Source organism: Bombyx mori, chromosome 14, assembly GCF_030269925.1.
Source record: "Bombyx mori chromosome 14, ASM3026992v2".
Lineage (NCBI taxonomy): Eukaryota > Metazoa > Arthropoda > Insecta > Lepidoptera > Bombycidae > Bombyx > Bombyx mori.
The window spans coordinates 1,331,336-1,358,810 of NC_085120.1; the positions used below are offsets into that span (position 1 = coordinate 1,331,336).

A 27,475-nucleotide genomic window follows, 5' to 3' on the forward strand; every position below is an offset into this window, starting at 1 on the left:
CGATTTTAGGGTCACGGCGCGCGGGCTTAAGTAGGGTCTCCTGCACTAAAAAGATATCAATTTGATGGTCACGCAAAAAGTCAGAAACCTGATCACGTTGATTTGCGAGACCGTAAGCGTTAAAAAATCCTATCGTCACGGATAGGGGCTTTATTCTACTTATATACGCCATTGATTACCGGCGGAGTGAGGGGAGGACGTACGTATTTAATGACGCGTATACGTCGGCGTATTCCTGCACAACGGCGATAAAGTGTTGTGCAGTGGAGGCAGCGCGAATGGCGTCGCCCAAAGCGTTAACGCGCTCAAAGTTGATCGACTGAAAGAAGTCGATCGCTAAAGCGAGATTTTCGGACGCGGTCGGAGGGCAAGTCGCGGGAGAGGGACGAGTCGCGGGGGCAGGACGAATCGCGGAGGATGGAGTTGTAGCCGTGTTCGTGTACGGCAGCGGTTTCGCCCAGGCCGAGACACTGGGCACCGCCGCCGGAACGAACGCTGGCTTAGCCTGCGACGCAGAGGGTGCCGTAGCTCTGATGTCTGGGCCGGAAGCTCGGAGGCGGTTTTGGCGGGCGACGCGGCGATTTATTTTCGGGGCTCGGGGGCATCCGCGGTAATTTGCGGGGTGACCCTGTGTTCGACACAGGACGCAGCTAGGCGGTTCCGTCGCGGTTTTTTGATCGCGAGTGCATAGGGCCGTGGCGTGATCGCCTAAACATTTGACGCATCGGGGGCGCGCGTGACAGTTACGGGAAGAGTGCCCATACAATTGACAGTTATGACACTGGCTAGGAGTGCCTTTTTTATGGGGGGCTTCGACAGCGATACCAGAGAGCCTACAGACGGTCTGTGTGTTAAAGATTTTCTTACCCTCGGGGGTAGGCTGGAGAGCGACTAGAACCATATTATATGGCTCCCTACCGCGACCGGTGTGCATACGGTGCACAGAATTCACTGGTAGGCCTTGTTCTAACAGGTCGGCTTTTACGAGCTCTACATCTAACTCTTTAGGGATTCCGCGTATTACAACGCGGAGTTCGCGCTCCTCCTGAAGCGTATAAGTGTGGAAGCTTATACGCTCCTTACGGAGGTAAGAGGTGAGGGCCCTATGGTCATCAGATGAATGCACCTTTATTTGGATGCCATTCGCGAGGTTACGGGCATTCGTGAAATTGATATTTTTGGCCTTAAGGGCCAGGGAAACTCGATCCCAAGCTGCCTTCTCTTGAAGGATTACCGGAGGAGGGGACTGGGTTTTATTTTGTGCCACCGGACGCGGCGACGGACTGGCATGGGCTGGAGGCGCAACGGGAGTCTGGGGGCGGGGGCGCGACGCGTTCGCGGCTTTGCTAATTTTAGCGGCCGCGGGAGCTCGAGACTCCGCGGCACGCTTCTTACCCTTTTGTACCAGGGTAAATCCATCCGTCGATGAGGCGGGGGCGAGGTCGACCTCCATCTCCGAGTCAGAGTCGGAGGACGAAGAGGCGGGCGCCGGTGACCTACGAGCAGGTGTTTTGGAGGGCGCGACGGAGGCCGCGGATGATCGCACAGCTGGAACGGTGGCTACGGCGGACGACGCAGCAGTTTTACTCGCCAGTATAGGCGACGCGGGAACGGCAGGCACGACGGAGGTTGCGGTGCTCGATGTAGAAGCTTTGCACGCAGGTACAGGCGACGCAGGAGCAGCGAGCACGGCGGAGTCTTCGAGAGAGCTCGCAGTGTGATTGGCCTTGAAAGCCAGAAACTCTGAGGCGAGCTGTGGATGACGAAGTCGGAGGAATTCCGCGAACACAGCGTCCATGATCGCTGAGTGCCCAGGTGGGGCGGCCCCGGGTCTTGAAAACACTCGCCTTGCGGCGAGGCCCCAACTTCTCGGACCTGAGCGGTTCTATTGAACACAGGTGGCGATGCGGCACGATTACTACAGGACAAAGAAAAAACACAACAAAACGGAAATAACAAAAAGAAACAAAACAATTAAACACTTCCAGGAAAGCAGTTTGTCGGCAGATGTACCACGAACACAGAAATAACGAAAGGAAACAAAACAAATAAAAACTTCCAGGAAAAAACACTTGGTCGGCAGATGTACCACGAACACAGGCCGCGCGAACAATGGCCGGGCTAACAAAAGCCGGGCGAACAAAGGCCGGGCGATCGAGTGGTCGATGGGCACGTCCGCACGTGACGGGTGCCTCTATCGGAATGAATGTGACACGTATCGACAAACTACATAATTCTCAAGACATAAAATCCCGCAAAATAATCAAATTACCGAGACTATAAAAATGTTGACTTTTCTACTGAAACAAAGGGTTTTTTTGGTATGTACTCATGTAGGTGTTCATGGTGATGGGGTAGTTGTCAAATAAGAAAAAGAGAATTTACATAAAGGTTCATGACGTCACTGCTTTTACAGCGGGGGAAGTAATGGCAAGATGTTCTCACGCCCCCGCGCTTTCTATTACCCATTTTTATACCATATAATAAATATAAATACTACTGCTTACAGCTTTTTTCTATACTTTCTTCACAAACGTTTGTTTTCAATGGAATCTACTATATGAATCACATAAAAATAATATTACGGTCAATTTGAAAGGGCCATTACCTCCCATATCTAAATAGTTTTTTTTGTTTGTTTAAACAGGTAAACGCCGTCACGTTGTAGACCTTGACACAAAAACATTTCCTGTGCCCTACCAAACCAACAAAGTCCCTCAACTAATCGAAGCCTTTGTTTCTCAGACCGCGTATCCAATCGGAGAGAACAAAGTTACATGGAACAACATTTCGCGTTCTCGAGCTCACAACAGCCCATACCTTTAAATTATAAATAAGAATCGTAATGACATTTAAACAAGCAATCAATGGCAAGGTTGAATCGCTTTATTCTGCGGCCGTTGCGTGGAACTGTCTTGTTGTTACTGGCGCACGTAAATAGTGATTGTAATCTATATATTAATACCTGAAGCAAAAACTTTGTATCCCTTTTTACGAAAATTGCGCGGGCGGAGGAGTATGAAATTTTCAACACTTATAGAGAATATAGAGAAGAAGTGCACAATGCTAATATTTTTTTTTAAATAATGCATAAAAGATACATTAAATCAATAAAGAAAACATTACACACACGACCATGTATTTGACGCACACACGCATGCATACTATTTATTATCAAGCTTTTGTTCTTGGCGTCTGTTGTCAAATTGAGAATAGATTAATATTGTTTGTCTTTGTTAATATTTTTTATAGTGTAGTCTTGGCGAAATTTGTGATTATAGAAGTATAAAATACAATCATAATAGTGTACAAACTTATAATTCAAATTAATTATAGTCGAATTTCGACTACTGCGGGACCTCTAGTATATACTAATATATAAATCTACAGTGGTTTTTACGGATGTTCCGTTATAACTACTGAACCATGCATCCGATTGACTTGAAACTTGGTATCCATGTATAAAATACATGTACTTAATGGATAGGTTAATATTTATATGAGTGTTGGACTCCCTATACCAGTTGCGGGGGCGTTAATGATGAGAACGTTTGTGGGGGTGAGAAATAATAATGTTAATTTTAAATGCCCCGCAAAGCGGACCGGTACAGCTAGTATATTATATGAATCTTGAACGAGTCGGACAGATTTTCGAAAGAAATTTCCATAGTTCATTTTACTGGTAAACAATATTTAGTTTATGTCACTTAGTCTGTATTGTTGTAGGTTGCGTGCAATTTAATTAATCTTCTAATTTACAGTATGATGTTGGCTTGGTCATTTGCTGTATGCGCTCGCATGTGTTCTTGAGTTGAGTTGAAGTTTTGTACAATTGTTGGCACTTGCATAAATTTATAATTAAGTCATAAATACATAAATGCATTTGCAAGGATTATACTAATGGGCGGAACAAACTCAGCGACGACGTCTTTTTTATATTTATAGTCAATGAAAAATCTGTGTTACATTGTCTAAACAAAAAAACAGTCTAAATCAGGTCGTATAAATTATTTTTCTTAACGAATCTGAAGCTGCTTGTTTGATTTGCGCGGATAGTTTTAACAAATGGATGCTATTTCATTAGTTCGATACAAAATAAAATCTGACACCGGGACGGAATGCCCCCGTCTGAGCCAATCTCTTCTTATTAGAAATTTGGCATTTGGGTGTCCTTTAGTTCTTAGCGTCATCTAATATGTAACATTGAACTTTAATTAGATTGGAATCTAGATTGATTCTAAGTACGAAGAAGCGATTACTCGTAATGTATTCACCAGACAGAATGTTCCAGCAAATATTTCGTGACGCAAGGAAATCTTGACTTAAGAAGCGACGACGCGTAGTCTGTACATCATCAAATATTTAAGATTTGTAATCGCTTATGTATTCCAAGGGTGTGTAGTATCGAATATCCAGAAACCGGCCTTGTGAGGGGAGCGAGAGTTTACGATATCCTACGCAGTATTTGGATGAGCAAATGTCTTGATATACCTTATATCTTGGGTTAGGCATGATGCTATGATGCCTGACGATCTGAACGTGTCTCCTTTGCAGTATAACTTAATTACGCCAATAAATGAAGTTAATATTTACTTTTTTGAACCTCTGGCCCTTGTTTTTAGCAGGCACGTATCGATACAGTTATCCTGTTTAGTTGGGCGGTGGAACTCAGGTTATGCCGTCAGGTGAGCGGTGATCTCGTTTAGTAGATATGCCCAATCATCGGCATTCCCAAGCAGCCGGACAAACCTATTGGCCCATGTGTAGATTTTGCTATATGGGACGCTATGTTGGCATTACAATCCAGATAATGGAATGAGTGATTGAATGTGAAACTAGGGGCTGTACTCCTCGTGATTTTTTAATTGCCGTTGTAGACAGAAAAGCATTTGGCCCGTCTTATGGTAAGTGGTTACCGTCGCTTATGGATCTTAGAAATGCCAAGGTCACAGCCAAGCCGCTGTCTAAATGTTTAATCAACCCGTGATAATAGAGGTAGTACTCACTATATCATCATCAAGGAATACTTTCCAGACAGCCTCATCATATTCTAGCACAAACTTAAGAATATAAGATTGAATTCCTTTGTAACATAAGGCCACTACACATCACCTGTAACATACCTCCAAAAGATTCCAGGCTTTATTCTCATCGAGTCAAAGTTGTTATTCCTCGTAAATCGTTTACATTAAGAATGCACCCCAAAACGAGGGTAATGAGCAAAGTTCCCAGCGCCTAATGGACGAACTTCGGTGGTGAAACATGTTAATTTCATTTAATACGTATTACAGATAACAGCTTGTACTGATCTGCAGTTAATCTAGTTTTTAAATAAGTTAATGACTGCACTAATGAGATGGAGGTAGACCATAAACATTAAGCTAAAGCTTGGATTACAGTTTAACATCAGGTGGAACATTAAGGCCGCTATCTAATAGGTTTACTCGGATTACTCTTAGAAGTTTGATCTGGGAGCAGGTACTAACTGTTTATAAAATATATTTTTTACTGGTTGTAGGACCTGTTGTGAGTCCGCGCGGGTAGTTACCACCGCCCTGCCTATTTCTGCCGTGAAGCAGTAATGAATTTCGGTTTGAAGGGTAGGGCAGCCGTTGTAACTATGAGAGATGATGATCTGAGATCTTAGAATTTATATCTCAAGGTGGGTGGCGCATTTACGTCGTAGATGTCTATGGGCTCCAGTAACCACTTAACACCAGATGGGCTGTGAGCTCGTCCACCCATCTAAGAAATAAATAAATAAAAAAGTTAAACTTAACAATATGGCTACCTTGAAAAACACTCATTTGTCAAAACTACTCAAATAATACGTTGATGTTGAGGCCAGAAATCCGTCAACAACTTTATGTACAATGTGAAAGCTTTTCAACTCAGATACTTCATACTCAGCAGCTTGACCCACGAAATCGCAAGATACAAAGAAACAGACAAAAATATTAGGTAAAGTTTCTACTACAGACACACTAGGTATTTCCAGAACGAGGGAAAAGCATATTATGTACTTTTTTTTTTTTTTTTTAACAACTAAGAGGCAAACGAGCAAGACGGGTCACCTGATGGTAAGTGATTCACCGCCGCCCACGGTCACCAGCGTTTACGCCAGTGCGTTGCCTACCCTTCAGATAAGAATATGCTCTTTTCTTGAATAACCCAATGTCGCAGTTGTTGGGGAAGACCGCTGATGGCAACGAATTCCAGAGATTTACTGTGCGTGGCAGAAAACTGTTTTTAAAACGCATTGTAGTGGAACGCCAACCATCCAGATGGTGCGGATGATAGTTCCGGCGAGACGATCGGTTGCGAAAATCAGCGGCTTCTATTAAATTGAACAACTCCTCGGAACACTCCCCATTGTAAATTCTGTAAAGTATACATAGGGAAGATAGATCCCTACGCAGTGCCAAAGGATCTAGCCGATCGGCAAGTACAGGATCGTCGACAATCCGAGATGCCCTACGTTGGATTCGGTCAAAGGGAGATAGCTGATAACCCGGAGCCCCGGCCCAAAGGTGGCAACAATACTCCATGTGAGGCCGCACCTGCGCCTTATATAGCTTAAGGCGGTGAGCCGGCTTGAAGTACTGTTTGGCCCTGTTGAGTACTCCGAGTTTTTTGGAGGCCATTTTAGCCTTGCTCTCCAAATGACCGCCAAACTGGACAACACTCGAAATGTCTACGCCCAGAATGCCCATGTTCGGCTTGGCACAAAGGTGAGTGTTTCCGAAGAGTGGCGATGCGACAAAGGGGGCTTTTTTAGCGGTGAACGCGCAAACTTGAGTCTTAGAAGGGTTAAACTGGACTAGATTTAGTCCCCCCCAATCGGAAATCTTCACAAGGGATGATTCGATTTCAGACACAAGTTTGTTCCGACACTCATCGACGTGATCCCGAGAGATATTGCTGCGGCCGAAATACAGTGCATCCACGGTACTGTCATCCGCATAGCAATGAATGCCACTGGTATGCAACAAATCATTGATATGCAGAATGAACAATGTGGGGGATAACACGCAGCCTTGGGGAACACCAGCATTTACGGTCCGGGGGTCCGAGCATGAGCCGTCTACGACGACTTTAACTCTCCGTTCCGCAAGGAAACTGCCGATCCACCTACAAAGTCTCTCAGGAAGCCCATAGGAAGGAAGCTTCGATAGTAAGGCTTTATGCCAAACCCGATCGAAGGCTTTCGCTATGTCCAAACTAACGCCTAGTGCCTCACCCCTACTCTCAACCGCCTGCGCCCAACGGTGAGTTAGTAAAGCCAAAAGATCACCAGCTGATCGGCCTTTGCGGAAGCCATATTGGCGGTCGCTGATCAGCTGGTGCTCTTCCAGGTAGCCCATGAGCTGGCGGTTGATTATGGATTCCATAATTTTGGAGAGTAAGGAGGTGATAGCGATAGGCCTGTAGTTGGACGGATCTGAGCGGTCGCCTTTTTTAGGGATCGGGTGTACTAGAGCCGTCTTCCATGAATGTGGGACAACGCCGAGGACATAAGAGTGTCTGAATAAGCGCGTTAAAACCGGTGCCAGCTCTGGAGCACACACCTTCAGCACAATTGGAAGATATTCCGTCGGGCCCACTCGACTTGTTGACATCCAGGGAGAATAATGCTTTCCGCACAGCACACTGTGTGAAGCGGACGTCCGCCATTGTAGTTTCACACCTCGGGATGGTAGGAGGAGTGTTCCCCCTGTCGTCAAGAGTCGAGTTTTCCGCAAAGATAGAGCCAAGAAGATCGGCTTTCTCCCTTGCGGAATAGGCCCATGAACCATCCTCCCCGCGCAAAGGTGGAAGCGTCGACCGACAGAAATTACCCTGGACAGCCTTGGCGAGAGACCAGAACGCACGAGAGCCAGATGGCAGGCGCGCCAGTCTCTCGCCAATTCTCCCAACGTAATTTGTTTTTGCCAATGCAATTTGCTTCTTAAAGAACCTGGAAGCAGAGTTGTACTTCTTCTTGAGTGAGTCAGAGTTTACATCCTTAGCGGCCTTTGCCCTAGCCCAAGCCTGGTAGCATTCCCGCTTGCGACGATGTGCGTCACGGCAGGACCCACCAAACCAGGGCCGAGACCTGCCACCGACAGGCACCGCTGAGCTAGGAACAAACAATTCCATGCCCTGCAGCACGACGCCGGCAACCGAGTCAGCGCAGGTGCTAGGATCCTCTGACTTGAAGCAAATCTGCCCCCATGGGTAGGATGCAAAGAAAGAGCGCATCCCGTTCCAGTCTGCTGACCTGTAGTGCCAAACACGTCGTCTACCAGATGGAAGTGGTTGTGACGAGACGGTGAGAGGCACCACGCTCCGAACTAGGCAATGGTCCGATGACCCGAGAGGAGCATCGACCCACACCCGTATGGGTTCGGGGCGAGAGGTCAGCAGAAGGTCCAATAAGGAAGGCGAATGGTCTTCCACATCCGGCACACGTGTGGGAGAAGGTACCATCTGCGTCAGACCATTGGCAATGGCAAAATCGTGAGCAGACCTTCCCGCATGGTCAGTACGTGTTGACCCAAACCAGTCAGAGTGGTGGGCATTAAAGTCGCCCAAAACCACAATTTCCGCGGTAGGAATCTGCTCAAGTATTCTATCAGTGGACACCTGCAGGTGCTCGAAGAGCCGGTCAATTTCCGAATTTCCGCTATGAGACCTGTAAAGGCACGCGTAGACGCGAATGTGATCCTCACAATCGACGCGCACCCAAAGGGTCGACAGGTCTCTGCCTTCAAGACTGCTGAGCCTACGGTAACAAATTCCCTCCCTGATGTACACACACACGCCGGCGCGTGGCACAAAAATGTGCTCCAGGCTATAGGCCGGGTACTTTAGATATGAAGTGTCAGTTGGGGAGGAAATCTGCGTCTCCGTCAGGAAAAGCAAATCTGGCCTTTCCGTCTCGAGATGGTGGTGGACGGCATTTAAGTTCGAGTAAAGTCCCCTGATGTTAGAAAAATCCACTGCTAAAGTGGAGGGGGACTTCCTCGTTATTGGACTCAGTTTGCACCCAGCAGCTGTGATAAACGACGCTTGATGTGCCCCCCCAGAATACGATGGGCAGCCTGAGCCAGAGCGAGAGGATAGCATCTCTCGCTCTCGCTCAGAGAGGGATTCTCCAGTCTCTAAGAGACTGGTACCCTCCTGGGGTATTTTATTTGTATCACTCGTCGCCATCACAAAAATCAAAAATAGCATAAGGGGTGGGGAAGGAAAGGGAAGGAGAAAGGTCACAGAGGGTGAGGAATTGTGGGACAGGGAATAAAAAGACAGGAAGGGGCCAACTGATACTCATTCCCACACGCAACGCAACAGTCCCTAGAAAATCTGTTGCGATACGTGTAGTATAATGAAAGTGCCAGTTGCTATTTGGGCCCCGAGGTAGAGGGATAAGGGCACCGGGACTCTCACTCACCAGTCGAAACGCGGTGGCCTCTAGGAGGCCGCCACTTCACGCTGATTTTCTGTGAGAGGGTAGTGTTTCACCGATCGATCCTGCCCACCTACGTGCTACAGCGAACTGCAGACTTGGATCTACTACTTTGTAAATTGCACACAAATATTTGCGAATATTGATACGTTTTGGGCGAGAGGGATTGCTAGTGGTTCGGAAGCCATTCCAGCTCCACAAGGTTGAGGGAAATAAACGATTTTTCGGCATTTTAAAACTGTGAATGTGTCCTTATCATCTTTCTGCATGTTTCTCCTTCCGGGACTTCAATGTTGTGCCTCAAATTGGGAGGCTGCGTTCACAAATTTGGTACCTATAGGGTTTGGTAACCGCAGGACGTTTGCACATCAGTAATGAACATGTCGCAACTGTACTGCTCTGTGCTGTTAAAACAGAGATTTTAGACCTCATGTCTCAAGGTGGGTGGCCCACTTTACGTTATAAATGTCAATGGGCTCCGGTAACTATTTAACACCAGGTGGGCCGTGAGCTCGTCCACCTATCTACGCAATAGAATAATATAAAAACTACGAACAAATCTAACAGCCTGGCCACGGGACATTCGCCGATGCGAATATTCGCGCGGTGCGAACGGCGAAGCGTCTAGCGACTAAAACAAGCGCATAGAAATGTACCTAACAAGCCACGCGCACCGGCGACCGGCGAAGCGACCGGCGAAATGTACCGAGCGAATCGCGCGATGCGGCGGGCGAGCAAAACAAATGCATGAATACGGACGGCGCGAGCCACGGAGTCGAGCGGTAGTCGCGGCGAATAGTGCAGTGATTAAATGAGTTTAGTTGTTTTCGCCGCGAAAAATTAACGCCGAAATTTTTATATTTTTTATTTATTTTTTATTTTATATTTTTAAAGTCGTCGTGGCCTAACGGACGTCCGGTGCAATCGTGTTGAGCGATGCACCGGTGTTCGAATATCAGGCGGGTACCAATTTTTGTAATGAAATACGTACTCAACAAATGTTCACGATTGATTTCCACGGTGAAGGAATAACATCGTGTAATAAAAATGAAATCCTCAAAATTATAATTTGCGTAATTACTGGTGGTAGGACCTCTTGTGAGTCCACACGGGTGGGTACTACCACCCTGCCTATTTCTGCCGTGAAGTAGTAATGCGTTTCGGTTTGAAGGATGAGGCAGCCATTATAACTATACTTGAGACCTTAGAACTTATATCTCAAGGTGGGTGGCGCATTTACGTTGTGGATGTCTATGGGCTCCAGTAACCACTTAACACAAGGTGGGCTGTGAGCTCGTCCACCCATCTAAGCAATAAAAAAAAAAAATAGCTGATATACTAGCTAGACCAGCTATTTGGAAGTCTAGCCACCCAAAGTATTTCTCGTACTTCTTGTGGAATTCTCCATCTATAGGTATACTCCGATTCTTATTCAAATCATGTACTTCACAATCTTTTCCAAATAATAGGTCCTGAACCAAAAAACTATTAATTTGTAAGCAATATCGAGATAATTTCGATATAGACTTTTCGCTGTCGGACTTCCTTACTAGTCGCGGCGGCGAACGTGAGTACCCGTGGCCTGCAAACGGTGCTGCGCGAATGGTCGCCTCGTCCACCGCTTCGCTGTTCGCACCGCCGATCCCCGTGGCCAGGCCGTAAAAGAAACGATGATCATCTAACAGTCTTGATTTGGTAATGTCTAAATCTGAACGCACATTGTAAATATTGAAAATTATAAACGCAGAAAATCCTCTCCAATATAAGAACGCTTGTATCTCTTGAAAAATGGCTTCAGTTCTTCCAGTGCAACTCTCGAACTACATTTGAATTCATTCACCTTTATAGAGAAGCTATTCCGATAAATTCTTTTATCTTTTGCTCGTTGCGAACGAATATTGGAAATGAACTCCGCTTCTTTATGGATACTTTTTCTTTATCTTTTCTTCATTATTCTGGTCTTGTAAATTTAGTTGTTTTAGAAGTCTAACTCTGGGTTTTGTGAAAGCAAGCGATCTGTAGACAACTGTCTTAAAAATGAAATGGCACAATTTTTTTTTTTATTGCTTAGATGGGTGGACGAGCCCACAGCCCACCTGGTGTTAAATGGTTACTGGAGCCCATAGACATCTACGACATAAATGCGCCACCCACCCACCTTGAGATATAAGTTCTAAGGTCTCAAGTATAGTTACAACGGCTGCCCCGCTCTTCAAACCGAAACGCATTACTGCTTCACGGCAGAAATAGACGGGGTGGTGGTACCTACCCGCGCGGACTCACAAGAGGTCCTACCACCAGTTTTGTTGATATTCCATATCATTCAGTCCTGAACTATAGATTATTTGAAGAATATTGTTCTGTAGACCTCACTTGCTATAAACGAGTTTTTGATTTAAAAAGCTAATGTAGATGATCTCTTGATCATCCCGTGTTGATATCACAACGGAAATGATGCAGTACACGAAGCGTTATGTCTAATTCGGCATTATAATAAAGATTATTCTAAATATTAGACAGAGACGCATACAATTTCGTGGCTGAATAAGGTGATAGTTCCATTGAGCCGTACTACAATGGGGTTACAAATCCAACAAAAATTCTCGATATATTTTTCCCAATATCTACCAATACAGTTAGCCCGGTAACTGACCACAGCTCTTCACTAGTAATAAATCTAGTCTTAATGTCGATTAACCACAGACAAACAGAACTGCTATTAGTGTAAGTAGATAATCTATATAGCAATTAATGGGATATAACAAATTTCCCGTGAACAATCGTGCTGCGTTCAGACGTTACCCCCCATTGATGGTTCAGTCTATCAGAATGATCAGTGATGAATGGTAAGTCTAAACCCAATAAATGCGGCCAAATGAATATCAGCGTTAAGTTGCTAGGTATAAGGCCGCATATACAACTTTCAGGTAATTACTTAAGCACTTATAATTATATTATTGGCAATTTTTTTTTTTATTTATTGCCGAAGAGTTGAAACGAATTAACGAATTGAAAGTTTGGGAGTGGACAGAATTATAATTAAAATTACTGTTTGGGTACTTTCTCGCGTTTTTTTTTTACTGTCATATAATTAACGACGTTTTACAGTTTTCGTGGTCACGGAATATATTATAATGACCATAACGAACGCAAGATAAAACCGTAAAATTGGTTTTAATTATTTACAACTCGTGAGAAACGAAGAAAACCCTTTCACTAGTCCAAAGACTATTTAGTCTATCAGTCTTTTGGCTTTATTGCCTACTTAGGCTATTAACCTCGAGGGGTTATGCTAGCTTCACCGAATATGTAGGCGAACTCACGGAGCTCGACCTGGTGAATTTGCTAACACTAATCCTACCAAGGGCAGTGCTTCGCTGAATCTACCAACGGATCGGAATCGCGACCCACTAAGCAGATCCGGCGAGAATTTCAGTGGGCTCTGTCTGTGGGTTAATTTTATGGGTAACATCGACTGTTAACCCGTTTGTTCCGTAGGATCGGGTATGTTTTTTTAGAGATTTACTGATTTTAACCAATTAATTTAAATTTTTGCGCGGGTTTCGAGCACGTATGATATTATTATTTTTATTTGCTACAAATATTAGTTAATTTATTATATTACGAAGCAAAAGCTCGTGCAATTGGTACGATACAGTTGATTTATCGGCACTGCCGATGTTATTGACCTTCGCGTAACGCGTACATGTGATCACACACGTTCATACACATCGCCGACTGATAAACGACTTTTTACGTCCACTGTTCGCTTAGCGCAGAGTATTCACGTCATTTCGGATCCTCCCGATCCACTAACGATGCTTTTAGGTACCTCAAGCGCCGGTCATCGTTCTCGTCGAACCCGTCGCTTGCGACGAAGGGCTCGACGAGTAAATTAATCCACAGACACAGCCCACTGAGTTTCTCGCCGGATCTTCTCAGTGGGTCGCGTTTCCGATCCGGTGGTAGATTCTGCGAAGCACGGCTCTCGCTAGGGTTCATGTTAGCAACGTCGTCAGGCTTGAGCTCCGCGAGCTCACCTACTAGTTAAGATTACGCTGAAATAGCCTCTCAAGGCTGTCAGCTTAGGTAGGAAAGAAAAATAGTGTACTTGTTGGAAGTGGCAATGGATTTTGTTTGAACTTAAGCTGTTTGTGGTCGAAATTCGACTAGCTACAATACTACTACTACGTAGCTGGGTATAGTAGTGAGAAGGGATGCGACTGTATGCGATTCAAAATCAAAACTATATGGAAAGTCGAAATTTATAATTTTCTCGTAATTACTAGAAAGAAAGGTACCATTTTTTATTTATTGAGTAGACAAGTGAACAAGCTCACGGTCTAAATGATGTTAAGTGTTTACCGTAACCGATATAAATCGCAACGTGGATGCTGCCATCGACTATGAGACCGATGTCTCAATATAGTGGTTACGCACATTTGTTTGCATGTTTGATTTTAATTATTCGATGGAAGTCATTGGTGAACATGAGTTAATTACGTATTACAGAGAAAAAAGTTGTACTTGGGGGCTTTGGACACCAGTATTGTGGTGGAGGAAGGGTAGGAAACATCAAAGAGAAGATCTTTTACCAAGCCGACACAAGCGACATTTGATTCTCAAGTTGGGTGGGTATTATGCTTAGAGCAAATTGATGTCGAAAGAAAACTCGTCCGCTTGTTAGGGATATGCTACGAACGAACAACGGCTATACGATTGATTTGAAACTTGGTAACGTTATCGGCATGGTAATTCGGAAGAGTTTTTTGTCAGAGTACGACGGAGTCACGCTAGTTGTCGCAATAAATATGTGTATTACATTTAATAGTATAGATTTATATAGTATTTAATAGATAGTCGGAATCATGTCACTTCGGATCTTCCTAATCTATTATCGGTGATTTTAGGCATTCAAAGCACAGGTCACCGTTCTCGTTAAACCTGTCGAATGCGACGCAGGGTTCGGCGAGTAAATTAACTCATAGACGCAGCCTACTAAGGTTCTAGCCGGATCTATTCGCAATTCCGATCCGGTGGTAGATTCAGCAAAATACTCTTACTAGGGATAGCGTTAGCAAATTCGCCAGGCTGAGCTCCGTGAGCTCGCCTATACGATGTAAGAGCCTAGTATGACCTCCCGAGGTTAACAAGATAAATAGAAAAAAAGAAAGATAGTCAGAAGCGCAGTCTAGTTGTTACGTTATGTATTTAGTTTGTTTCTTCCCGGTCAACGCGTTTCCGCATCGTTTATTAGATTTAGTTGAAACTATATACATTTGCTTCGACTAGCGCGTTCGGATCGAAAATTTGGCAAAAATATCACCGGTTTTCACTTGCGTGCTTAGTAAAATGATTATATTTAAGAAACTGACAAAAAAAAACATCCCGGAATCGGAAAAGTATAAAAACTTGGTAAATACATTACTGAGTTCAATGTAAGAAAATCACCTACAATCTTCCAATAATCACGACCGAACACAATATCCGGCGCTGGATGAAATTAGCTATTCCAACACCCAAGCGATATTATCGCGTCATAAGGAATCGACTTGGTTAAGTTATTTTCTTATAAAGGCACGTCACACGAGGCGTCGCCTTGGCAACGTAATTCCCCTATAATCCCCTTTATTTCAGCTCATCCCCTACGCTTGTACCCATACGTTAGTGGTTGTGCCGTGCAATACACCGTAGCGAACATACCTGATGCAGTTTTTATAGCAAAACGAACACCTTACGAAAAGTCTTTCCTCGGGGTTTAAGAGTTTGCCGGTACATCGCCTGTCACTGCAAATGTCGATTGATGTCTACAGTAGGAGGGCTACCTCATTTTCTCTTTTGAGGAATTCTCATGGGCCACCTCGTCTTATCTATAAGTCAACAGACATCATGATGAGTACTACCGTATATTGAAAGACATGGGTATCGACTAGACTATAAACTGGTGACATTATTGCTTAGAGCCTTTTTTTCGACTTATCTGCCAGTAGATTCAAGGGACTATTCTGGTTTCACCACGAGCTCATGGGGCTGGCAGAACTTGCTAACATCTACCCTAGCAGGGGCAGTGGTTCGCTGAATCTACCACAGGGTAAGAATCACCCACTGAGAATATCCGGTGAGAAATTCACTATGTCGGTTTAGCGCCAAAATACGACAGAACGCATCAAAATAGAAATAAGAATCGCTCGTGATATCGATAACAATAATTCTATAGTTTAGAAATAATTTGTGTTACGCAAACTCATACAAAAATTTAGAACGAGTATACCAATTAAAATAATGATTTGATTAGATACGATGATGTCACTTCTGGTAAGATTGACACAGTAGTCTGAAGGTTCGATAAATTATAAGTGGTACGTCTACCACGGGGAGTTTCAAGAAATATCTATCTCTTCGCGTTCATGAAAACTAAACATTGACTTCCATAATGAAAGAGCGCACTGTGACCGTGTCTGTGTCTACACAATTACGTCAGTAAAACAGCGAATTGCATATCTGCCTTCGATGGTGTAACAGTCGTCTATCAAGTCCGCGCCCAAAGAATTTGTCTATTCAATAGCCCGCCCCTGTTTTTGTCAGAACCACCCCATCTGTTCTTACAACTGCACTTTTTACCCCTCTTAGGCAACGAAACGCATTTCACGGCCCTATCCGCGATTAGGGGCCCGTGTAAATGACCCCTACCGCTGCGCTGTTGGTTTATTTCGACTATTTTTTTATTGACAGAATGGATTTGTTAAAGATGCACCTAGTGTTTTGAAATCTTCTCCTCATGGCTTCAATAGGGACTACGTAAACAAATCTTAGAAGACAATTTAAACTTAGTTTTGACTATTTTATTGTTTTAAAACTCTGGAAGCATTACGCAGTACGGATGATAATACAGTAAAATACATAGTTTGTAAATGTAAAAAAAAACATGCTTTAAACAAACCTGTTAACAATAAGGAACTATTGAGCTGACGAAAAACCTGGCAGGATATCCTTAAATAGCTCGCCTTGACATGTACCTCTTGAAATGCGATTTGGATAGAGTCTTCGGCAGTTACCTATATTTGGTACTTTTTGAAGTGAAACTTCTTTAGGCGCATGAGGGTAACATTTTTACAGAACGTCACGCAGGTATGCAACGGAAGTGACATCAAACTACTATTGAAATTAAGTACTTGTCAAATGTCAGTAGTAGTAGTTGTTGTATTTTTCCAACTGGAAAGGCAAATGTATCATACCATACAGCCTAATATTTTATAATGTTAATAGGAATTGAAATGAAATGAAAAGAATTTGGAACATTAATCAAATAGCATGAAATTAAATTAGTCAATTCAATTGGCAAAATATCAGTCATTTATAATTTAGAAACCTAAACATAACGTGACTATCAACACTGAGGTTTGAGATTGACATTTGACAGACTTTTAGCGGGAACATATCTTCCTTTTTCCCTTCCTCTGACTATCAACACTGAGGTTTGAGATTGACATTTGACAGACTTTTAGCGGGAACATATCTTCTTTTTTCCCTTCCTCTAAGTCTCGGAAATCTAAAGTTTTAGATTTGTATAACTACAAGCAAGACTTATAAATTAGTTCGCCAAAAAGTTTCACTTCTGACATGTGTACTTTGTACGCACGCACTTTTTTTTAAAGGAACACTATTCGATGCTTTCTTGATTAGTAACTCTCAGGATGGATACCACTATTCTACCTAGTTCTTCCAGGAAATAATAATTTTCAATCATTGGTACACAGAGTCCGTATCAAAATACTAATTTGGACCAGTGGCTAACGGTATTCATGTTCTGATTTTCAAAACATTCTTCTTATTTGGGTAGCAAGTGAAAGCTATTGGAGAACTGTATGTCGTAAATGAATAACAGCATAGGAAATATGAACATGAGCTTGTTTATCCAACTATGCAATTAAAAAAAGATAAGTCCTAAATCTGACAAAACACTGCTGTAAGATTATTTTTTCATCTAAAAAAATTACATTTAGTTTCTAATGTTTTGCCGTGGACCAATTAAGTGATTAAGCATTTATTCTTGATTAAATGAAGTTAATATTATTCGTATAATTAATCAAGTTGCTGGCAGTAACTTTCGGAGTTTGTTTGCGTTGGACTTAAAAACTTCTACTATTCGATTTACAGCTGTGTAATATCTATCAAGCATATAGGATCTCCCCATTTTTTCCCATGGGTTTTGACCAACTACTAAGAGATTCAGCGGACAATAGTATAAACAGCGTTCTCCCTTTATATCTTATGAGGTAGGGTAAGCCAGTACAAGTTTGTACCACCATCTTGCCTATTCCTACCGCGTAACGTCGATGCGTTTTCAAGGGTGGGTTAGTTGGTACACAATACCTTTGATTCTTTCTTTAGCGGCATGAGTAGTTGAACGTGTTGCTTGTAGATATCTTGGTGATCTAGAAAAACTTATTGTTTTAACCTCTTGCGCTGTGAAGATCCATCGTCCGTCTGCTTACATAAGGCCATAAAAGAGCTAAAGCTAGACAAAGATTTGCAATAATTGAAACAGGACAATTCAGGTTAAACTCGACTATAGGCAGCGAGGATCATGATAAAAATTAAAACATTAATGCTGTGGCGTCATGCTTTGGAGGAATCGCGAGAAGCCGACAACTACTCTTTCATTAAATCGGGACTCCCAAATACTAAAACATGCCGATAAAATATTTTTGCTTCAGTAAAAAAAAAGGTTGGTTTCCTCACGTTTCTTCAAGGTTTCGGAAACCCTAAACTAAACCAAAAGCTTCATGTCCTCACAAGCTTTTTCAGCCCAACGACATCAGTGTGCTTAGTGCCAGTTTTTTAACTTCGCAATCGCGTAAAATTAACTCAAATTTGTATGGAGTTGGAACAGCTTCCCTTAATTATTTGGGTTAACTTAAACGCGATCGAGAAGTTAAAAAACTCGCATTAATCACACAGGAGGTTAACACGTGTGCAACTCGAATACATTAGTCATGGGTAAACATTGATATACAATTTGTTAGGAGAATATGTTTAGAACAGATTAGTTGGTCGTTTGTGCCATCGATGTGGTGACCGAAAATAGGCAGAGATACATATTTGTAAATATTATATGTCGGCGCAACGTTACTATTTAGTTAGCTGGAAATAGTAAAGGTTAACTGTTTGCATGGTGTTGCATATGTCAATAACTGGAATGGTATTTCAAGAGAATTCATGACAAGGCTGTCCTCACTTTCTACTATCAGCACAAGTTAGTATTGTCGCACAAAGTCATACTCGATACTGTAGGCCGAATGTTAAACAGTCGTCGTCGCCCTAAACACGTCAATAATAAAAAAAATCAAATTTATAAAAAGGTTTACACATTTAAGCAATAGCTTTCAATGTTGTTTCTCTTTGCAGGTTCGAAAATAATTATAATAGTTGTAAGTATAGAAATAAGTTAATAAAATAAATAACTCATTTCAGAGCAACGACTTGGTTTTTTTTTGTTTCAATAAACAACTCATTGCATATATGAAAACTTACAATACAATATAAATGGCAGATTCACCTTCCCCGCTAATTCTGTTGTAAAAGATCCGTATTCCAGTCTGTATACAAATTAGTTAGGTCATCGTCGCCTTATATGTCAAAGTGAATGTTCACGTTGCGATGTCTATAAGCTCCGAAAGCAACGTAACATCCGACGGACTTTGACATATTTCACTCATCATTATGACCATAATCACGTTTCTCTGCTGCTAGCTAAGTTTCTCCTCTATGCGCAATGAATTATCCTCACAACACCGCATAACCAGATTATTAAACGTCCACAATACCAAAACTAATGACAATTTAAAGCTGCTGGTAACGGGCAAGGTATGCCGAAGAACTTATCACTGGTGGTAGGACCTCTAGTAAGTCCGCGCGGTACGCGTAGGTGCCACCGCCCTGCCTATTTCTGCCGTGAAGCAGTAATGCGTTTCGGTTTGAAGGGTGGGGAAGCCGTTGTAACTATACTTGAGACCTTAGAACTTATATCTCAAGGTGGGTGGCGCATTTACGTTGTAGATGTCTATGGGCTCCAGTAACCACTTAACACCAGGTGGGCTGTGAGCTCATCCACTCATGAGCCAGAAATCCAATGCGCTGGTCGGACCAGATACGCTCCACTCTCAACACTTCAGTCTACGTTGTTATCCACACAGCCGAGGATAGGCAGGAGTGGCGCAGGATAATCCAGGAAAGTTTTTAGAGGTGGCCACGACCTTTTTTTCCCTACCTATGCTATGCTGATAGCCTTGAGAGGCTATTTCAGCTTCTCCTGACGTGTAGGTGAGCTCATGGGGCTCAAACCGGGAGTATTGCTAACACTGGCCCTAGCAAGAGCAGTGCTTCGCAGAATCTACCACAGGATCGGAAACGCGACCCATTGAGAAAATCCGGCGAGAAACTCAGTAGGCAACCACGACCCTCAGGCTTGAGGGTTATCGACGCAAGGAGGAATGCCAAAACCAGAACCGCCCTTTACATTCCCGTGGTCGAGTTCTAACAATAGGTAGCCAAATCATATTTGTTTGTCACACGTGAACAATTACACGTAATTGTAACAAACACGCACGCCTGAAATATCAAATCGCTCTCAATTAGGACAGGGTGGGTGGGTAGATGTAAACACGATATTGTTTTCATATGTTCGAAAAATACATTATTACATTTTACCTGTCTACGTTTTGGGTTAATTGTATACAGAAATTTGTTGGGTTTTGTCAAACATTTACTATTAAATTTATGATTCTTACGTTTTATATATTTAGTGGAATTCTGTAGGTTTTGAAAAGCCGATGAGCTTTCGCTGTGTTCAGAGCTAGATGTCGTCTCAGATTTACCTCAGAAAGCGTGCGCAGTGACCCGCCATATAAACCTTGACTTTGCCTTTAAGAGCTCAAGTTGTTCAGTATATGTTCTCGTGCTATAAAATGTACCCTATTTGTTTTAATTCATTAGAAACATCTTCATTTGAGATTATCAACGTATCAAGGCTACTGATTGTTCGCTTCGAATTTTTTACAGAGTTCGTGACGCACGGAAGGTGCTAGGAAGGAACTAAATATTGTTTTAGTTATGTTTACTAGTCGTGAAAACCAAAGAAATTTCTCAATTTGGCAAGTTTCATATTACCATTCAAATATCAAATAAGGCCGAAATATTATCGACGGCAAAAAGCAAACCTGCTATAACCCACAAAATGAAAAATGTTCACCAGAGGCAAAAGAAAATTATTTATTTAAAAAAATAAAAAAATCTCCTAAACTATAAAACTTAGAAGTATCATTTTAAGAACCAAAATGTATTTTTTTGTTTTCTATCAAGCCGAATACTAAGATTTTACCAGAAGTAAGTTTTATTATGTGTTTGTGTTGGTTACAACAATAGCAACTTTTTGTCTGTTACGTGAATTTGCTGTAAATGAAGCATATAAATGTATGGGAGACTCAAAATCAAACATTTATGCGTAAAGAATATTTGATGTAATTACATAAACCAATAAATTATCTGTGTCAATTCTGAAGTAAATGATATTCTTGTGTATAACTAGATGCATTTCATTTGTAGTTACTGCTAGAAATACTGAAAGGATGGTAAAACATAACGCTGTAACTATGGAAATTTATTTATTTTGTGAGAACAAAATAAAATATTTATCTGGAAATTATCTGGAAAGAACAAAAACAAAAGTTTATGTATGTTTTGTGAACAATAAATGTTGAATAAATAAATTATTTTAGGGTAAATTAAAAACATTATAAAATATCATAAAATCAAAATGTAATCAGTTTAACAATTTTTAAATCAATTTGCACTATCTATTTCTTGTATGTCTTCTTCATCTGTGTCCATTAAGTAATCCTTTGCTTTAATGCTTACTTTTAAATTTTTGTATTCTGCAGCAAACCTTGAAGGAATTATGTTTTTATTGACTAGACTCGTTAAATCCTTGTATTTTTTGGCAGATATTTCTAATGCTGTAGGGTATAACATATCCTTCAAACAATTTGTATTTTTTAATGGACTCAAAGGAATTGTTATGGTTTCTGCGTCAGGTAGCATTGAATTTTTAATATACATCAAGTTGGGTTCTTGATTCTTGAAGGTAGCAATACTTAGTTTTGAAATTGGTAGCTTTTGTTTTTTATTAAATGTAGAGTTAACAAGATCGTCAAAACCAGTGAAATCTTTTCCATTGAGTACTTCAACTTTGTATGGCTCTGGATCCAGACGTGCCAATTCCATTATAGTAGGCCATTGTGATGGTGCCCAAATGATACACTTTCTTATTTTAGTCTCAATGGTAGCGTGAACACTATCCACCGGCATATAGGTATGGCCAGGAATCAAATAATTAATTTGAATTGTCTTTATGTTTTTGCATTGAGACAGTGCGTAACGTATCGTGCTAAGGACAAATTTATTTTTGTTCTGGCCATAACAAGAATCGCAATATAATAACAAAGTTCTTGTTAAACCACATGAGTCAATTTTTTTAATGTAATTATATAAGCAAGTACAAATTTCGTTAGCTCCACGGTTTGCATCTATCTCTGTCCACACATTGCAGTATCCTCTTCTAGTAGAGCTTTCATAAATCGTAAAATTATAAACCGATAATTTTCGACTGAAATAGAGCATCATTGAATCTCCATGTGGAGTATTTAAAACTTTTTGCATGTCAAAACTTGCACAAATTATACTTTTATCCTTTTTATGTATATTTTGATGACATTTAAATCTTTTATATGATTCATCCTTTTCATTAGCATGCTGTTGTATTTTTTCTGTTTCTTCTCCGGATTTCTCTTCATTATTTTTGGTATTCACACAAATGGCACATTTATCTTTTTTTGGCACGTGGAAACCGATATTGTAAGATTTTTTAAACCAGGTCCTAAATACTTGAAAAGACATTGCTTTTATTTCACTTTGCCTGCAGTTATCTTTGTATATACGATACAGGTTAGATACGTTCCTAAATTCTTCGGGAAAATACAATCGTTTTGAGTCTTTCCTGCAATAGTGCGATGGCATTTTCGGCAAAGATTCTATAAAGTTGTTTGCATGTTCTGTAACTATTTCGTTAGTTCTATTAGATCCACCATTTGATACACGTCCATCGGTTTTCGCATACCCACCATCTGTGTTTTCCAATGTGTACAGAATGAATCGCTGAGTTATGCCCAAAGTACTTAGAAGATATTTTTGACAAACTCTTCTCCTTCCTTCTCCTTCATTTATGAAGTAATCGTAAGCGCAACTTCTTGTATACTAGCCTCATTTTCTGATCTAGGCTCGTTGTGTATTTGTCTAGAGTCTAAGTCTAGAGAAAATTTCCCTTCACCATTATTATCTTCATGATTCTGTTCATTCAACGCTAATGTAATGTTATTTAAATTACTAAAATTATGTTTAGTTTCCTCATTTTCTTCAGAATCGTACGGAGGAATAATTTTAAAGGCTTCTTTTATATGCGTCTTGGATGGTGTAGGGAATAATTTTACTGGTGTAATAATTTTCATCACTTCTTTAGTTTCTGCTAAAAAACAGTCGGGTTTTCTGAATGTTGGAGTTAAATTTTCTACATCTAATCTACGTGATAACTGTCGGGGAGTCATTTCAATATTCTCATTGTCCTGTTTTTGTGTATCAGTATCATTGTTAGTGGGGACCACATCATTGTTCATAAATTGAAATTTTTCTTCAACATGAGACATTTCAGGAGTACAAATTTCTGACCTGAGTGTACTTGTGAATTCTTGTATGGTATTATTTTTATTAATCGTATTTGTTTGCGTGGATTGTCTTTTTAGTCTTAATACTAGACACAAGAGTCAATTTACCATTTTCATTTTTATAGGTTTCATCTTTTAAAATGTTTATTTTTCCTCTTTTTTTGCCAACAGTAACATCCGGTTTTAGCGATTCTTTCCAATCAAGACGGCGTTTAGACATCTGAAATCAATTAATGTTTATAGTTATACGAACTTACTTTGCAGTAGGTAGGAAACTAACATAACATTTTTAAATTATATAATAACAAGAACAATACTTACCTTTTAAAGTCACTCCAATTCCGCGAAGACACACAGTAACAGCAAATACGTCATACCTTCCTGGGTGCCGCGAAGCGACTGAGCGACGCGGTAAGCCGCGACCAAGTGAGCGCGAGCGCGCGTATTTAATGGCGGTAAACGCACATAATCAACACAGTAATATTGTATTAAAAATGGCATAGATAACAGGAATCTAAAAACTTTTATGTGTTTATGTTGCCGTAATTAGCGATTGTCTACAATATCATAGTTGTTATTCTTGTAGTACACTACAAGGATCAATTGTTTATTATATACTAAATGTCGTAAACGTGGTACCTTGCTAAAAAATAATATGCAATTTTGCTGTAAGCCACACTAACCAGCGTACAACGGTGCTGTAACTACAATGATTACTTTATTAGGAAAAGCAAAGTTGGTGTAAATAACAAATGCTAGGAAAATGCTGTTTTTCTTGTTATTTACTTCAAGTAACCAGTTGTCTTTCTGAAAAAATAGGATTATTTCTATTGCTGTACAAAAATTTCTAATCGTCATTGAGCCAAGGGAATAGAACCATTCGACTGAGTTTTTTTTTCTGATTCCAAATATGAAATAAAAAAAAATCGTGACTGATGTGGGTTACAGCAGGTTTGCTTTTTGCCGTCGTTATATACTTACTCGTAAAAGCACTTTGTCAGTTACGAATCGTGGCAGACAATTCATTAAAAAAGCTCAGGCCAAGCTTAACAAGAGGCTTACTATTAAAACGAACAAAATTCCGTAATACACTTTATTATACAAACAAGTTTCTGTTAAAAGAGATTTTCTGTAGCTTAAACGCTATTATCGCGTGCTTTCCAAACGTGACTTAATTAAGTAGAAGTTCCAATGACTTACGAAAATAAAGCTTTATTTTTACAGCCGAAGGCCCTCGATTATTTCGTAAAGCCGAAAAGAAATTGCTTATGAAAGTTTAACACCTTAAAAATGTAATGGAACTTTTATTACCAAATCTCATAGGAATTAGGTAAATGGGTAATTTTATTTTCAACTAGCTGACCCCTCAGACTTCGCAGTGCCTCAATCGATAAATAAAAGACCTAAACTTTTATATAAAATAAACTTAAAACAATCAAAAGGAATCCGTCCGACGGGGGACACATCAAAGGAAAAACAAAATTGTTATTTTTATTTAATTCCGAGCATTTTCATATTTATCTACCTTTTAACTGGACTTCCACAAATAATGCAAGACCAAAATTAGCCAAATCGGTCCTGTCGTTCCGGAGTTTTAGCGAGACTAACGAACAGCAATTCATATATATATAGATTTAAATCATGACACATTCGGGAGAACCCCTGCCACCAGGCAATCATATACGAATCACACGAAAGCTGGTTACGTTCACCCACTATAGTAAAATCTATGTATACACAGGTAGAGAGCACCACCCTTCTTATTCCTCTGTCGCGTACGAGTAATGCTCTATTGTAATCACTTACGTCTACTTTTGTCGCTGTTCCAACTCCATACAAATTTGAGTTAGCTTTTACGCTATCGGAAACGATAAAAAAACTCGCACTAAGTACACTAATCGATTTTGGGTTTTAAATTTTGAAATCTGCTGCCATCTTCGCCAAAGAGTCAGTCGTGAAATAGTCAGCAGTTGGCGGTGAGTCTGTATTTCTTAAAAAAAATTAAATTCAATAAAACTGCGATATCGTTTTTTTTTTTAGATCTCATAAATATCACTAATTGAGTTTTTTTTTATTTTTTATTTGCTTAGATGGGTGGACGAGCTCACAGCCCACCTGGTGTTAAGTGATTACTGGAGCCCATAAATATCCACAAAGTAAATGCGCCACCCACCTTGAGATATAAGTTCTAAGGTCTCAAGTATAGTTACAACGGCTGCCCCACCCTTCAAACCGAAACGCATTACTGCTTCACGGCAGAAATAGACAGGGTGGTGGTACCTACCCGTGCGGACTCACAAGAGGTCCTACCACTAGTAATTGCATTGAGTTACAACTCAGAGATCGGTACTTGCTCGCTGAGAACGGAATTATTTTCAATAATTTTTATATTCGCTCCACCAGAAAATGACCAAGAAGACGGCTAAGAATATTCTCCGAACGTACAAACTCCAAAAATAGATATTAATATAGTGGTAAAACGAATCAATGATTGACATCCTTTGGAAGTCTTTAATGTAACGGATCTGAAAATATCTTATTATGTGGGAACTTAAACAAAGCTTGTCTGTTTGTCGGTGGATTTGTTGAATGACTGAGTCGATTTGACGATGAGATACGTGTGAGATTTATTTTCAATCGACGGGTTGTCGAGCTGACGGTCCCTCTGGTATTAAATAGTTACCGGTGCCTATAAGCATCGCGACATGAGGCCACCAGCTTCCTTGAGGCATAAAGTCCAAGTCTACTGCATTGTATAACTTTTTTTATCAGTGCATGTTCAAAATATGCACCTCCACTGATACTGCGGCATTGCTTTCGTCCATGAGGGCATTGCTGACGTCAATGTGCGACGGTAACCACTCACCATCAGGTGGGCCGTATGCTCGTCTGCCTATAAAAAATAATAATAATATGATTACATATATAATAATATTCCTACATTAATTGAAATAAAAATCTGCGTTCGTCATTATATCATCTACACACTGAGTGTAATATTAATATTTAAAGAGGAAATAGCTTCGAATTTGACTTGTGTGTTTGTACAGTGATATCAGCCCGCCGTATCGGTCAACTGCTATTGATTTTGGCTTTCTGGTACCGGTCACCACTTATTTACACAATTCTAGCGTTAATCTTTGAGTTAACTTTAGCAGTAGTCAGAATATTACGAACGCAAAATGTTTGAACAATATTTTTTTTTGCTTAGCAACTCCTTCCACGTATTTTTACCACTAATCTTTTTTTATTTATTTTTTAGATGGGTGGACGAGCCACAGCCCACCTGATGTTATGTGGTTACTGAAGTCCATAGACATCTACAACGTAAATGCGCCACCCACCTTGAGATATAAGTTCTACGGTCTCAGTATAGTTACAACGGCTGCCCCACCCTTCATACCGAAACACATAATAATAACAAGGTTCGAACCTAGTCTTGAGTGATACGCAGGTTGTACCTAGTACCGCTGATATCCATCGGTATCACTGGATACTCACTATCAATTTGGTCGTACGACCCAGTCTATTTTCGAAGGAGACTAAGAAATTGTTGTGGCTTATACATATAAAATTTGCGTGTATGTTTAAAGATTTGCTTTATGACGGCTTCGCGACAGAAACAGGCAGAATGGTGATACCAACCCGTGCGAACTTACAACACCGCCTGCCCCAAGTATATCGTTATTATTAATATTGTCATAAATAGTCAAATAGTTATGTGTTAGATTTTAAAATTACTAACATAGATTATAAGTAATATTTACTAAGAAAATGTTACTGTGAAAGGAAAATATCGATTTCTTATAATATCCTCAGTACAACTCTATTTCAGAAGGCAAGTGAACGTATAAAGCCGATTAATCGATTCTTCTTAGACCCTATCGTTTCAAATAGAATAGCTTTATGCGTGAACCGGTGCTTGATCGATGCTCACTCGGGTCGGGGTTTGAATCCGTGTTATTTATGTCGCAATTTCACTTCTCTACCCGATATGGGTCGATTGTAAGGATAGTGTTTTTACGTAGGCCAAAGGTGGAGCTCGAAACGCAAAAGGGATTTAAAAAATCGTTGTTTCACGAAAATATATGAATAGTAATGATCAGAAGTCATTTTTTGCGACAAGTTGAGTCTAGATTCCATTTGAACCTAATTCGTGTGTTAAGTACAATTCCCGAAACATAATGTACTGACTAGTCAAAAAAACTAGCTTTAACTTGTGGCTTCGTTCGCTTTAATTAAAAAAAAAAAC

General features: G+C 40.9%; 2 protein-coding genes across 3 annotated transcripts in view; one reads left to right on the forward strand and one right to left on the reverse strand.

Moving 5' to 3' along the window:
• The window catches only part of LOC101739490 (uncharacterized), a 250,911-nt gene that overhangs the window by 122,930 nt on the left and 100,506 nt on the right, over positions 1-27,475 (forward strand). The window lies entirely within an intron of this gene.
• Positions 21,249-23,905, reverse strand: LOC134200133 (uncharacterized). Its single transcript, XM_062672233.1, has 2 exons — positions 23,545-23,905; positions 21,249-23,443 (listed from the first exon to the last, which is right to left on the reverse strand). The coding sequence occupies exon 2, from the start codon at positions 22,520-22,522 to the stop codon at positions 21,290-21,292; it is 1,233 nt and encodes a 410-aa protein (XP_062528217.1). The 5' UTR covers positions 22,523-23,443; positions 23,545-23,905; the 3' UTR covers positions 21,249-21,289.